The sequence below is a fragment of the Leptonychotes weddellii genome, chromosome 11 (genome assembly GCF_054177405.1).
Source record: "Leptonychotes weddellii isolate Sample4059 chromosome 11, ASM5417740v2, whole genome shotgun sequence".
Classification (NCBI taxonomy): Eukaryota; Metazoa; Chordata; class Mammalia; order Carnivora; family Phocidae; genus Leptonychotes; species Leptonychotes weddellii.
The window spans coordinates 63,885,966-63,901,751 of record NC_138379.1 but is presented as its reverse complement, the minus strand read 5'-3'; the positions used below and the strand labels follow the sequence as shown (position 1 = coordinate 63,901,751).

The 15,786-nt window shown below is 40.9% G+C and overlaps 1 protein-coding gene across 1 annotated transcript in view; it reads left to right on the top strand.

The window, feature by feature from the left end:
• Window positions 1–15,074: 15,074 nt before the first annotated feature.
• LOC102744459 (lysine-specific demethylase 4D-like) overlaps window positions 15,075–15,786 on the top strand; it is a 7,117-nt gene continuing 6,405 nt past the window's right edge. The window contains exon 1 of the mRNA XM_081797339.1: window positions 15,075–15,782. Within this exon, the coding sequence (XP_081653465.1) occupies window positions 15,075–15,782 (708 nt within the window). The remainder of the gene's footprint in view (window positions 15,783–15,786) is intronic.

The window sequence follows — 15,786 nt, the reverse complement described above, 5'->3', positions numbered from 1 at the left end:
GGGGCTGTCCCCGCCCGCACCTCCCGGGAGTCTGGCCCCACCCGGCCACCGCCCCCCAACCCCTCTGCCCCAGATCTCCAGCCCCCCACTGGCAGGTGTGGTCCTGGTCGTCGTCCTCGGGAACAGGGTGCTCAGGGGCCTAGCATCCAGGCCCGGGCCAAGAGGCGCCTGTCGGTGGGAACAGGGCACGCAGCTCAGCACTGCAAGGCTCAGCCCCTTCCTGTGGATAGAGGCTGGATGGACAAGCCGGCACCACCAAGCCCTGGGCTCCGGCGAGCGGCTGAGGCTTCCGGGTCCGGCTGTGCCCTTGTCCCCTAATCGCAGGGGACACCTTTGTAACCCACTGCTCTTGTGTGTGGAGGCTCCTTGAGACTGGCCACATTTACGTCAGAGCTTTGGGCGAGCTTGCAGGTCGCTGGTCTTGCTTGAGAGTCCTATGATGTTGCCACTGATGCGTTGAGTCCATGTTCTTTACCAAGTTCGCCATAGTTTGTTCTTTCTGCCAGACCCTGGAATGTCTTTGGACACTGCTGAATCCCATGTCACCAGCTGAGGTTTCATCCACTAGGCACTCTTGTGTCTCTGAGCTGGGTCCTGCCGAGGTGGCCAGAGCCTCATCTCCCCCAGACTCCTATCCTCTGGGTCAACTATGAATGCTGCTGGGTTTGGTTCTCCTCAATCTCCCTCCCTTTCCTCTCCCACCTCCCTTACCCCATCCTTGAAAAACTAGGCTCTTTTGACCAAATGGGTCAGTAGAGGCTCGGAAAATAATTTATCATCTTTCTGAGTCTTTGATGTATTCAATATGTGTTATCACCAGTATTTGTTCACAAATATATTAAAGATAACCAAAATGTTCAAATCTGACTTTGTTTCTAATAAATATTGTCCATTCAACCAATTGAGGGGTGGAGGTTATTCTCTTCTGTACTTTTCTTGATAATTAAAACATTTTAAGCAAGACTGATTTTTATTGGCTGGCTGCATTGTGTGGTGTTGATGAATGAGTTTGGTGTATGGTTCTTGGGCACTAGCTGACTGGGTGGGTGCAGGGGATTTGGTTTGCAGCCCTACCTTAAGGATGATTTGTAGGAAGCACCTGGTGCTTTGCTGGGTAGGAGCACCCGAGTTCCTGGGACGCAAGCATGCCAAGGACTAACGTGCCATCATCCGAATATCTTCCCCCCAAGTCTGCACTGCCTTTTCAATGCTGTATGCATATTTCACATAGCAAATTCATTGATTCATCCCAGTAACCATGCACACAAATGAATGAACAAGATAATTTCACCTGGTACTCTATGCTGTGAAGAAACTGAAGGGGATGGGATGCTAGAGCAGAATGGGCAGGAGTGGCCTGGGTTCCAGTAGTCAGGGGAAGTTGCATTAAGCAGTAGACCTTTTCCAAGACCCAATTGACTCAATGGAAAGCTGGAGCTGATTTCACTTAGAGGAAGCCATCTTTGTAATTGACCTAACATGGAACTTAAGTTTTCTCAGGGAGAGAAAGAAAGCTCTTTGTGACTGAGCATAGAGTGGAAGAAGGAGAGAGGCAGGGTCCAGGGTATGCAGGCCCTCATGGTTCATATCCAGAATTTGAATTTTTTTCAACTTGAAATGAGAAGGCATTGGAAGTTTGAAACAGCCCTTGACATGCTGTGCTTTATATATTTAAACAATCAGCTTTGTTGTTGCTTTATATATTTAAACAATCAGCATTGTTCTGTGACAATGCGGGGGCAGAGAAGTAGAAGATCTAAGTAATAGCAGTGAGATGTGATCATTTCGATGTCAGTATTGAAAATACACAAGTGGAAAAACTCAGGATAAATCTTAGAAGTCAAAAATGATGGCTTGGCTACAGAAGGAAACATTTCAGAGAAGCAAACCACCGCTCCCCTCCCTCTAGCTCTCCCCCACAAAATTTCAGTAGAGCTCTGGAATTCGAAGGCCCACATAAACCTGAAGGCCAGAGTTATGACAAGGTAGTGTTGGTTTGACGTTGGATCGAAGAGCAGCAAGAAGCCGTGTCTCATTTCTACACCAGGCAGCGAGGCAACTTTGTCTTTCCGAATGTCACAGGAGATGGAAGTGTACTCTTCAGAAAACTGAGGCTGAGACGCTGAACTTGGGGAGCCCCAGCATGGTGGAAGATGGGAGGGAGATGCTTGAGTGGAAAGGAGTTGAAGGCAGGTATTGAGAGAGTAGAAGCCCAGGATGGAGGTTGACCAGAACCCCTGGGAAGGGAGTAGCCTGAGAGTGCAACTGGACCCGAAGTAGATCTTACATGAGCAAGGAATAAACTTCTACGTGAGAAGCAACTCAGATCTTGAGGGTTTTTTGTCTTTCAGCATAGATCAATCATGGGTACAGCAGTGCAGAGAAAAGAATTCTAAAAAGTCCAAGGTCAATATCTGGCTCATATTCCTACTTTTAATTTTAGAAATTGAAATTCTCATAATATTTCAGGAATATCACAATCCCTTCCCCTGGCAGATAGATGCTCTGGGAAGCCTAACATTAAAAAGGGTGGGGACAGTTAGAAGGGGAAGAAACAAAAATGATTTTCAGAATATATTGTTCCCATTGCACTCCTATGTTTTCACTCAGTTATTTTCATATATTTTTATTTCTCTGGCTCAATAAGGACGAGCAATGTTAAGAATATAATTTAGCTGTATCGGTATACTGTTTTCTAAACTAGTATTCGTGAAAGGACTGGGAGCTGGGTGGTGTTGAAGGGGCTTCTTCAAGCAATTTTATTCAAAATTCTATTTTATTTTTTGTCAACGCACTCAATTTGGACACTCAGTTTGGACCACTCTTCTCAATAAAAGACACCCCTCTCCAGCTGTTTCTCCATGTCCAATAAGTTTTTCCTATACTCAATCTTGGAAAAACCAGGGGCATCCATCATAACAATTGTATAAAGGCCAGGATAATACCACTTTTGTTCTCACACCATGATCTCTCCTAGGCCTCTCTTCACTGCTGAGAAATAACAATCATGAGTTCAATGTATATTCAAGTTTATGGACAAAAGCATATGCAGCTAATGGTAACATGGCACATGTGGTTTTATTAGTTTATCCCATTACCTTTTTAAAAAGTAAATATGACATTTACAAACTCTAAAGACATTGCTATATGTAGATCTTAGTCAGGCCAACAAAGTAAACTAGATCTGGTATAGATTTTTATTTTATTCATTCCCTTGTTGATGGACAACAAGATTATTTCCAAATATTTGTTAATTCAAACAATGCTTTACTGAACAGCTTTGTACAAAGAAATAGAATTACTGGGTTGTATTTATGTTCATTTTCAACTTTCTTAGAACAGTCAGATTGGCCTCCCAATTTATATCTCCACTGGCAGTGTGGGAGAGTTCTGGTTTCCCCATATCTTGGCCCATTTAAAAAATTATCACATGCTTTTATTATTCCTAATATAGATGAGTAAAAACTAGTATCTCATTGTATTTTTCTCAATGCTAGTAATCCTGCACATCTTTTCATATTTATTGGCCATTTGGATTTGTGTCTGTGTATGTATTATTACCAATTTTGGGGGGTTGACTTTTATTTTTATTGATTTGTAGAAGTTTTGTGACATTCAAGATACTAATTCATTGTCTTTTTTTTATGGTGAAAAACTTCTAGACTAATTTCTTTTTAATTTTTTTATGTCATTGAGTTAAGGTTCTGAAGAGAAACACATAAATACACATATGAAGAGTTTTTATTGTTATAGGATTTGATTCATGTTGTTACAGAGGCCAAGATATGTTGTGATCTGCTAGATTGATGTTCTGCAAGTTATAGAACCAGAAATATGGTGGTGTGATTCAACAGGAGTCCAAAGTCCTGAGAATCTGGGAGCTAATGGTTTAAGACTGAATCTGGGTCTTGTCAACCTTAAAAATAAAAACCAGTTATTTTAGCAGCAAAAGATGGGTTTATTTGGAAGTAAAAGAGCATTGCAGTCCGGGACAAACAAGCTGGGGCAAAACCATAGGCAAGTCTGGGGAACAATGGAGAGACACGCTTTTTTAAGGAGAAAGGGCAAGTTGGGAAAGCTGTTATAAACTAAAAGTGCACTGGAATAAACTGGAAGTTTCAAGTGTGGTGGCTTTTCATTGGCTGAGCTTTTGCCTGAGATGAGGAAAGTGTCTCTTCTTCCAGCTAGAATGCAGTAGTACCCACCTGCAAGATGGACTATAAGGTCAAGTCTGTCTGTTCTGTTGGATCTGTAATTGACATGAGTGGTAGGGCGTGAGAGCTCCCCCTGCCAATTTCCCCCCGGCTCCACCCCGACTCCATTTTAGTGAGGTTTCCCATTACTAATTTTCACAGTCCAAAAGCCTGGGAGCCAGAAGGACCTATGTCTGATGTCCCAGGTCAGGCAAAGATGATGTGTCAGCTCAAGCAGAGAGACTGAATTTACGTTTTCTCTGCTCTTTTGTTCTATTCCAGCTCTTGATGGCTTGGATCAGCCCACCTGTATTGGTGAAGGTGATCTTTACTCAGTTTACTGATGCAAATGCTAATCTCTTCCTGAGACAGACATACAGACACGCCCAGAAATAATTTCTTCACCAGCTACCTGAGCATCTCTAGCCCAATCAAGTCAACACATAAAATTAACCATCAGAGTCATGACATTGGAATCAGTTAAATATACCTGATACTTCTATCATAGCGCTTTTGGTTCTTTAAGACATTTTTTTCACCCTGAGTTCAAAAAGACATTCTTCAATATTTTCTCTGTTAAAGCTCTGTTTTGAATCTTCAGTCTGCAATCCACCTCAAATTTATGTAAGTGGTATGAGGTAGAGTTCTATTTTTTTTTCTCTCAAAAATAGTACATTTCCCCCCACCAGTTTAGTGCACCAACTCCATTATATTTAGATTCCCACTTGTACAGTATCTGTGTCTGGCCTCTCTGTCTTGTACGTAGATGTATTTGTTCATTGCAATTCAATTGTCACAGTCTGATAATGGAGAAGTCACCCTTCTTTGTCCTCCTTTTAAGGAATAATCTTGGAGATTCTTGTTTGAATTTCTGACTCCACCACTTAATGTCACCTTGACTCAATTTCCTCACCTGAGAAACCTGAGGATTACTTGGAGGATTTCCCTGATCTGGTCATTATGAAGATTCAATGAATTATTCTATGCAGACTATTTTGAACAGTGTCTGGCATTTGAGAGTCACCATATGTGTTAGCTACTTTTAATAATATATGTACTATTAGAGGTAAAGAGGGACTTCTGTTCATCAAAAGATATGGAAAAGAGGGGGGGTCTGGGTGGCCCAGTTGGTTAAGCATCCGACTCTTGATTTCAGCTCAGGTCATGATCTCAAGGTTGTGAGATGGGTTTCCGTTCTGCCCCTCCCCCCAGCACTCTCTCTCTCTCTAAAAAATATATATATATGAAAAAGGCAAATCAAGGAGAGGAAACAGATATTGTATTGCTCATATCCAAGAAAGAGCTAATATCTAGAATATATAAAGAACTGCTACAAGGAAAGACAGACAGCCCAGCAGAAAAATGGACAAAATACTTGATTAAGCACTTAATGCAGGAGCAAATCCTAGTGGCCAAGAAGCATATGAAAAAATCGCTCACCCTCCGTAGTAGTCAGGGAAATGCAACTCATAGTGGGATACTCCTACACCAACCATCTGATTGGCTAAAACTAAAAGGGCTGATAAATCATCAAAGGTTTGCAAGAGTGAAGAACAACCAGGACCCTCATATGCAGCTAGTGAGTGTGTACATTGGTAAAAATGACCAAAAAAACAATTTGGCAAGATAAAGGGTGAATTCACATTCTATGACCAAGAAATCCATTTTTAGGTATGAATGCGTGTGTGTGCTCCAATGGATGTGTTGGAGAATTCAGAGCAACGCTGTTTGTAAGGGACCAGAAGCAGAGGCAACCTACAGGCCCATCACAGCATAAATGTGTATATGGTGAATACTGGACAGCCCTGAAACAGAACAGAGTCCAGCTACGTGCAGCAACATAAAAATGAGAAGAATACATGAAGGTACATAAAGTAGGATTCTTTTGATATGTTTATATAAAGTTTTCAAAAATGGGCACAATTTTAATTTTATATTGCTTCCCAAAATCAATAGGCCTGTCGTTAGGGTTGGATTAGTCTAGAAGGCAGTGTGGGCTGTAATCCCAGAGGAGAAATGCAAGGCAAGTTCCTGGCTGCCTGGTGATGTTCTCTTCTCTTGACCTGGGTGGTAGTTCCATTTTTGTTTATAATTGTTCATTAAACAGTACATATATGCTTTATAAATTTCTGTAAGCACTCTGTATTTCATAATTTTAAAATATTAAAAAAATCGCTTTCTGGGGCGCCTGGGTGGCTCAGCCGTTAAGTGTCTGCCTTCGGCTCAGGTCATGGTCCCAGGGTCCTGGGATCGAGCCCCACATCGGGCTCCCTGCTCCGCGGGAAGCCTGCTTCTCCCTCTCCCACTCCCCCTACTTGTGTTCCCTCTCTCGCTGTGTCTCTCTCTGTCAAATAAATAAAAATCTATAAAAAAAAAATTGCTTTCTGCTCTAAAAAAATTAAGTCATGCAGTGGTTCATAAAATCATTTGATTTATATTGTTTTGTAGACTTTAAAAAATCTAGATTATATTTCTAATATTTTTCATTCTAATATCATTTATGGATAGCTTCTTTTGTTTATTATTTATTTATTTTTATTTTTTTTATTTTTTTTTTTTAAAGATTTTATTTATTTATTTGAGAGAGAGAGATACAGCGAGAGAGGGAACACAGGCAGGGGGAGTGGGAGAGGGAGGAGCAGGCTTCCCGCCAAGCAGGGAGCCCGATGCGGGGCTCGATCCCAGGACCCTGGGATCATGACCTGAGCCGAAGGCAGACGCTTAACGGCTGAGCCACCCAGGCGCCCCTATTATTTATTTTTTATATTTAGTAATACTTTTTTTAGAACAGTTTTATTTATTTATTTATTTTTATTTTTTTAATTTCATTACGTTATGTTAGTCACCATACATTACATCATTAGTTTTTGTTGTAGTGTTCCATGATTCATTGTTTGTGCATAACACCCAGTGCTCCATTCAGTACGTGCCCTCTTTAATACCCATCACCAGGCTAACCCATCCCCGCACCCCCCTCCCCTCTAGAACCCTCAGTTTGTTTCTCAGAGTCCATAGTCTCTCATGGTTCATCTCCCCCTGCGATTTCCCCCCTTCATTTTTCCCTTCCTGCTCTCTTCTTCTTTTCTTTTTTTAAACATATAATGTATTATTTGTTTCAGAGGTATTTATTTATTTTAAGATTTTTATTTGAGAGTGAGAGAGAGAGCATGAGCAGGGGGCAGGGGTAGAGGGAGAGGGAGAAGCAGACTCCCCACTGAGCAAGGAGCCCAATGTGGGGCTCCATCCCAGGACCCCGCGATCATGACCTCTTTTCCCCTAACTAACATCTTAATTCCCATGGTGCATTTGTTACAATGAATGAATGAATATCAATGTTATTATTTACTAAAGGCCATAGTTTATTCGGATTTCCTCAGGTTTTACCCAATGTTCTTTTTCTGTTCCAAGATGCCATCCAAGCTACCACATTACATTTAGTTTTTAAATGTCTCCTTAGGTTTCTCTCGTCTGTAACAGATTCTCAGACTTTCCTTGTTTCTCACAAAAATGTTTATACAGAGGGCACCTGGGTGGCTCAGATGGTTGAGCGTCTGCCTTCGGCTCAGGTCATGATCCCAGGGTCCTGGGATCGAGTCCCGCATCGGGCTCCCTGCTCAGCAGGGAGCCTGCTTCTCCCTCTGCCTCTCTCTCTGTCTCTAATGAATAAATAAATAAAATCTTTAAAAAAAATGTTTATATAGAAACTTGACAATTTGGGGGAGTACTGGTCAACTCTATGGTAGAATGACCTCTGTCGGAATTTGTGTTTCTTTTTTATTTTTATTTTTTTTAAAGATTTTATTTATTTATTTGAGCCAGAGAGAATGAGAGAGAGAGAGAGAGCACATGAGAAGGGGGAGGGTCAGAGGGAGAAGCAGACTCCCTGCCGAGCAGGGAGCCCAATGCGGGACTCGATCCCGGGACTCCAGGATCATGACCTGAGCTAAAGGCAGTCGCTTAACCAACTGAGCCACCCAGGCGCCCGGAATTTGTGTTTCTTATGATTACCCTTGGTTTATGTGTTCTTTGGAGGAAGATTACAGAGGTCCAAGGCCATTTGTAGCACATCTTATCAAGGGTGAATACTATCAACATAACTGATGACTCTCGATGCTGACTTGGCTGAAGTAGTGTTTGTCAGGGCACTCCATTGTCAAAGTACTCCCCCCACCCTCACTCGCCACCCTGCACCCCTGAAGGCACTCAGGATTCCCAGCGCACACTCAGGTAGCAGGGTGTCATGCTCTCCTCCTTTAGGGTGGAGTATATGTAATTTATCTGGAATCTTCTGCAGGACAGAGTTGTTTGTCTCTTCTCAGTTTGTTACTTAATCATTATATCAGTGTGAACTCATAGGTATTCATCTTATAATCTGAGCTAAAATTCAATAGTACTTTAATTATTTTGTTGCCCAAATTGTTTGAGTTCTGGCCATTAGGAACTCTTTCTTGTGGTTCCTGTGCTCCTTGGCGGTGCCCCCATCAATGTGTTTGTTCCTTCAGTACGTCCTTAATTTCAAGCATTGCAAGAAGCTCCAGGCTCCTGTGGTCTATTTCCTGCCCCAGTCCTAGAAAATTCTTCTCCTTCATTGGTTTCACCAGTTCTTTATTTTATTTTTCTTTAAAAGTATCAGTTTTCTGTTTTATTAATCACGTCTATTTTTTAATAAAGATTTATTTATTTATTTGACACAGAGAGAGAGAGAGCACAAGCAGGGGGAGCGGCAGGCAGAGGGAGAGGAGAAGCAGACTCCCTGCTGAGCAGGGAACCCAATGCAGGGCTCGATCCCAGACCCTGGAATCATGACCTGAGCTGAAAGCAGATGCTTAATGACTGAGCCACCCAGGCGCCCCAATGGCCTCTATTTTTGTATATGTTCATTTCTCTGTCCTGCTTATTTATCATGCTATCATTATTTTGATTTTTTCCTTTTCTTTTGCATAATACTGTTTTGTTTTTTACTAACTGATTGAGTTGAACATAAAAATCAATAGATTTTTATATGGATATTATTGTAGATATTAGACGGATATCAATTTTCAAATAAATATAGTTGTGCGCAGATTTTTATTGTTGACTTGCAATTTTATTTCATTGTGGTCAAGATTGTGCTCAACGTGTTGATTCTATGGAATTTTCATTGCTATTTATTTTGTGGTCTTATATCAGTAAATTTTTATAAATGTTTTACATGTATTGAAAAGCATCTTCCATATAATTCTCCAACTTTGCATTCTATGTCTCGTGCTGCTATGTGGTTAGGTACATAAAGTGTATCGCTGTGATAGTTTTCTAGTGAGTTTTTCTCTTTGATAACTATAAAATGTCTTTCTTTTATGCTATAAATGCTTTTGATGTTAATTACTATCTTTTGTTTAATATTTGCCTGGTGTGACTCTCCCACTCCTTTATTTTCAACCTCTTAGTTTGCTTGGTTTAAAGATTGGTTTTAAAGAACAAAAGAGCTTCGAGGAAGTAGGATAACTACCCAAGACCCTAGACCCATGATTACATTGGATGGGCACTGATTAAATCAAAAGAGGCTACTGCCCAGATACAGAACCAGAGTCATCAGGACTTGAGGCTACACTTGGAGGCTAGCTAGCGAGAGGACACGGTCTCTCGGGGTCCTGGAGTAACTTCACCTGGAATCAGCATTTCGTTGGTGGAAGGTAGGTCACTTTCTGTTATTTGTGCTTGTGAGCAAAAGAGTTATTTTTCTGTTACAAGTTTAAGAAAGTAACTGTAGTTTTATATATATATATGTGTGTGTATATATATATATTTACAATCGAGAAACGTGCATTGGGATTATCATTTCCTTGAGTTAAAAGTTTTCTTATTTTTAAACTTGTTTTCAGACTTGTGGAGTTAATTTCTTTTCTTAATATCTTCTTGGTAAAAATCACAGATTTTCAGGAAAAAGCACTGCATTTAACAGGCTGGTATCCAACAGAATTAAGATGGTTTTCTAGAACCGGCAAAGGAGTGAAAGGGAACTGGAGGGGCGCCTGGGTGGCTCAGGTGGTTAAGCGTCTGCCTTGGGCTCTGGCCCTGATTTCAGGGTCCTGGGATCGAGCCCCGTGTCTGGCTCCCTGCTCAGTGGGGATTCTGCTTCTCCCTCACACTCTCCCTCTGTGCTTTCTCCCTCTATCTCTCTCTCAAATAAATAAATAAAATCTTAAAGAAGAAGTCAGGAGACTGGAAAATACGTGGACTAAATTGAAGACCTTGATTGGATATAGGGGTAGCAGAATTGGGACAGCGCTGATTGAATTAGAATTCGGGTGGGACAATATAGCTGGAGCTTGAGCAAAGCATGCTTCATTTAGAGGCTGAAACGTTAGGGGGGACCATTTTCTTAGTCCTAATGTATGATCATTTGGAATCAAGATCTTAAAGTCATAGAAAGCAAGCATTTGTTTTGGTTTTGCTTTTGTTTTTTCCTTTAAAGCATAAAACAGATGAAACAATGACATTTTATATCAGAGAGCGACTTTTTCCTGGTAAAATGCTTTATTTATGCATTCAAAGTACAACTATTACGTGCCTATCATTTTTAGATTTCTTCATTGGGATCTTGTATTTCTGTTGCTAAAAGGGATTGAAGCCTTTTTGCTATCCCACATTATAGTAGTCCGCCAGCCACAGTGCTGCTTTCCTCTGCTTCAATGACTTATGGTCAACCAAGTTCCAGAAGCAGAGGGTCCTCCTTCTAACGTTTGCTCAGAAAGTCAATAGTAGCCCAATGCTACCTCCCAGTGCCTCATCACTCACCTCACTTCACTCGTCATGTAGGCATTTTATCAGCTTACATCCGTAAGAAAGATGGGTACAAACAATAAGATCCTTTGGAAGAGAGGAAGAGATAACATTCACATAACTTTTATTTCCGTGTACTGTTATAATTGTTCCATTTTATGATTGTTGTTGTTAATCTCTCACTGTGCCTAATTTGTACATTAAACTTTAGCATAGATACATATGTGTAGGAAAAAAATGGTACATACAGGGTTCGATACTATCCTTGATGTCAGGCATCCCGTGGAGGTCTTGGAATGTATCCCCCGAGGACAAGGGGAGACTACTGTCTAATTGATTGTTAACTGGTGTGCAGAATGCTCTAGATTTCTGGATGCTAATCTGTGTCTAGAAAGTTTGTTGAACCCTATTATTTCTAATAATTTATCTTTTGGTGTGACATGATTAGATTTTAATTAGATTGCCTCAAGTGTTTACCCATTAAGGATAATGAGTGTATACATTAAGTGCACAGTTAATGTGTACATTTATGTTCTGTATTTTTTGCCTGCTTGTAGTTTACATAGCACTTTTTTCTATTATGGGACCTCTTTCCTCTTTTTTTGAAAACATGTATTCAAATAATGAAATAGACGTTGAGTTATTTCAGATATTTTTCTGCATGACATAAGATGATGACTTTTCCATTTCATTTGTTACGGTATTCAGTAACACTGCTAGAATTTTTTTTTAACTTTTTAAAAGATCTTATGTATTTATTTGAGAGACAGAGAGAGAGAGAGAGAGAGCACAAGTCGGGGAGGGGAGAGGGATAAGCAGACTCTGCAGCTGAGCGTGGAGCCTGATGCAGGGCTCCATCCCAGGACCCTGAGACCATGACCTGAGCCAAAATCAAGAGTCCATTGCTTAACCGACTGAGCCACCCAGATGCCCCAACACTGCTAGTTTTTAAAGCCTCCTTGCAGTAATTTATCATGATGTGTTATTCTTTTAATGCCCTGTTGTGGTAAAAATTTGATAAAATTTTATTTAAGGTTTTTGCAACTTTTCCTCTAGATATCATTGACCCTATAGAGTGCATATCCAGTGTTGGCCCTTCTGGGTTTAGCTTCAAGGTTATGCTTGAAAACAAACTGAGGGGTCCCTGGGTGGCTCAGTTAAGTCAGTTAAGTGTCTGGCTTTGGTTGGGGTCATGATCCTGGGGTCCTGGTATCAAGCCTCACGTCGGGCTCCCTGCTCAGTCTCCCCATCTCTCTCCCTCTGCCTGCCACTTCCCCTGCTTGGGCTTTCTCTCTGTGTGTCAAATAAATAAGTGAAAAAAATCTTAAAAAAAAAAAAAGAAAAGAAACTATCAAACCCTAGAAAAGTTTGTATGAAGTAAGAGTTAGAATCCACTTATAAAATGACATTTTAGGTTTTTATGGGTCATACTTACAGTTGTTATATTTCTATTAGGTTTATTAGTATATATAAGCACTCTACTTTTTTCTTGGACCACTCTGGGATAGTTGTACTTTGAGAAAATTTTCTTTTTTAGTTTTCAAAATTAGTAGCACTAAGTTACTTACAATATTCAATTATAATTTTTAAAAAAATTCTCTGATAGATTTTCAGCTATATCGCCTATTTTATCATAATGTGGTCTATTTGTGCTTTTCATGCTTATGTCTTTTCATTTTTTTTTTTTAAGATTTTCTTTATTTTTTGAGAGAGAGAGTGAGAGTGTGGGGTGGGGAGGGGCAGAAGGGGAGAGAGAGAGAGAATCTCAGTCAGACTCCCTGCTGAATGGGAAGCCAGATGCTGAGTGGGGAGCTGGAGGTAGGGCTCCATCTCATGACCCTGAGATCATGACCTGAGCTGAAACAAGAGTCTGACGCTTAATCGACTGCACCCCCAGGCGCCCCTGTCTTTTCACTTCTAATGGTCTTTTATAAGAATCAGGTTTTGGTGGTCATTTCTGTTAGGTGTTATGCTCCCTTTGCAATTGTTTTAGTTTATCTTTGTTTTCCTTTCCTTAATTTACCTTTGAGGTTAATTCATTCAGTTTCTTGAGTTGAGTGCTTCTCTCATTTATTTACAAACTAGCTTAATTTTTCTTTTAGTTCAGTTCAATGTTTCTCTTTTTCTGTCTTATGATTTGCCCTAAAATTCTTTTTTTTAATTTTAACTTTACTGACGTATCACTGACATTAAAGAATTGTAAACTATTGGAGGTGAACATTGTGGCGATTTGTTGGATGTACGCATTGTAAAATGATTCCCCCCATCTAGATAATTAATACAACAATCACCTCACGTATTTACTTTTTTATTTTTTATATTTTGGTGAGAACATTTAAGTTCTACTCTCATAAAGTTTTGTTATACAGCACAGTTTTATCAAGGATAGTCACTATGTTTTACATTAGATCCTCAGAACTTATTCATCTTATAGCTGAAATTTTGTAGCCTTTTACCAACCTCTGCCTATTGCCCTCAGCCCCCAGCCCCTCCCAACCACTTTTCCCCCTCTGTTTCTGTAAGTTTCGACTTTTTAAAAAAACTTTTTTAAGATTCCATATATAAGTGATACTATGCAGTATTTGTCTTTCTCTATCTGGCTTATCTCACTTAACATAATGCTCTCAAGGTCTGTGTTGTCCCAAATGGTAGAATCTCCATCTTTCTCATGAATGAATGGTATTCCCTTGTATATATATACACCACATATTTCTTTTTAATAGAGAAGTTGAAAATTATTTTTTTTTATTGAAGTTTAGTTAACATTCAGTGTTATATTGGTTTCAGGTATCCAATATAGTGATTCAACAATTCTATACATTACTCAGTGCTCATCAAGATGAGTGTACTGTTAATCCCCTCCACCTGTTCCACCCATCCCCACCCACCTCCCCTCTGGTAACCCTCAGTTTGTTCTCTGTATTTAAGAGTCTGTTTTTGTCTTTGCTTCTTTTTTGTTTGTTTGGTCTTTTGTTTTGTTTCTTAAATTCCACATATGAGTGAAATTATATGGTCTTTGTCTTTGTCTGACTTATTTTGCTTACCATTATACTCCTTAGGTCCATTAATGTTGTTGCAAATGGCAAGATCTCATTCCCTTTTATGGCTGAATAATATTCCATTATATATATACCACTTCTTTATCCATTCATCTATGGATGAACACTAGGGTTGCTTCCATATCTTGGCTATTGTGAATAATGTTGCAATAAACATGGGAGTAGATATCTCTTTGATACTCTGTTTTCATTTCCTTTGGGTATATACTGGGAAGTGGAATTGCTGGATCCATATGTTAGCTCTATTTAATTTTTTGAGGAACCTCCATACTGTTTTCCATAGGGGCTACACCAATATACATTCCTACCAACAGTGCAATTTTTGCATTGCTTTTCCAATTTTGAAATTAACATTGTTATACCAATTTTCTTTTTTTTTTTTTTAAATATTTTATTTATTTATTTGAGAGAGAGAGAATGAGAGAGAGCAAGCACATGAGAGGGAGGAGGGTCAGAGGGAGAAGCAGACTCCCCGCCGAGCAGGGAGCCCGATGCGGGACTCGATCCAGGGACTCCAGGATCATGACCTGAGCCGAAGGCAGTCGCTTTAACCAACTGAGCCACCCAGGCGCCCAGTTATACCAATTTTCTTTAACTTGCTGTATTAGTGTTTCTTTTGTCATCTATTTATTTTCAAAGATTCTGTATTCTTTTCTTTAGATTTAGCCTTTAAACTTTCTTGAAGAGACTTTCTGCTATCCGGTGGAGTGAGGAGCCCCCGGTGAATCAGGAGAGGCCTCAGAGACACAACTCCAACTGAGGAATCTCACAGAACTGCAGGCTGGGTTAGAACTTGATGCAGAGTGCCTGCCCCACTGGGGAATACTCTATTTTCTTTGGGCACAAAATGCCGACCAGAGTGGCGTCCCCCTGGTGAACCGGCGAGCCTGGAAGAAATATCTTTTCGTTTGTTTAAAAGTTCATGCCTGAATTCCTGCCTCACAGATGTACCACAGCATTTTTCTTAAAGAAAGAATAGAGAAGATGATAATCCCCTACCGACTCAGGTATCTAAAACCTGCCTAAAAACCCAGAGTTGGCTGCTTGTTATATTGCAGCCATGAAGTCTAAGCCCTATGGTCCCCAGAATCCAAGTTATACAGTCAGGAGCTTCCACCCAACCACGGAAGAATTTAAGGATTTCAACACATATATTGCTTACATGGAATCCCAAGGCGCACACCGAGCAGGCCTCGCCAAGGTGATTCCACCCAAGGAATGGAAAGCCAGACAGACCTACGATGATATCAGTGACATCTTAATAGCCACTCTCCTCCAGCAGGTGGTCTCCGGGCAGGCAGGTGTGTTTACTCAGTACCATAAAAAGAAGAAAGCCATGACAGTGGGGGAGTATTGCCATTTGGCGAACGGCAGAAAGTATCGGACTCCACCACACTCGGATTTTGAGGACTTGGAGCGAAAATACTGGAAAACCCGTCTCTACGATTCTCCGATCTATGGCGCTGACATCAGCGGCTCCTTGTTTGACGAAAACACGAAGGAGTGGAACCTTGGACACCTGGGAACCATTCAGGACCTGCTGGAGCAGGAGTGCGGCGTGGTCATCGAGGGGGTCAACACCCCCTACCTGTACTTTGGCATGTGGAAGACCACCTTCGCCTGGCACACGGAGGACATGGACCTTTACAGCATCAACTACCTGCACTTCGGGGAGCCCAAAACTTGGTACGCGGTGCCCCCAGAGCACGGCCAGCGCCTGGAACGCCTGGCCACGGAGCTCTTCCCGGGCAGCGCCCGCGCCTGCGAGGCCT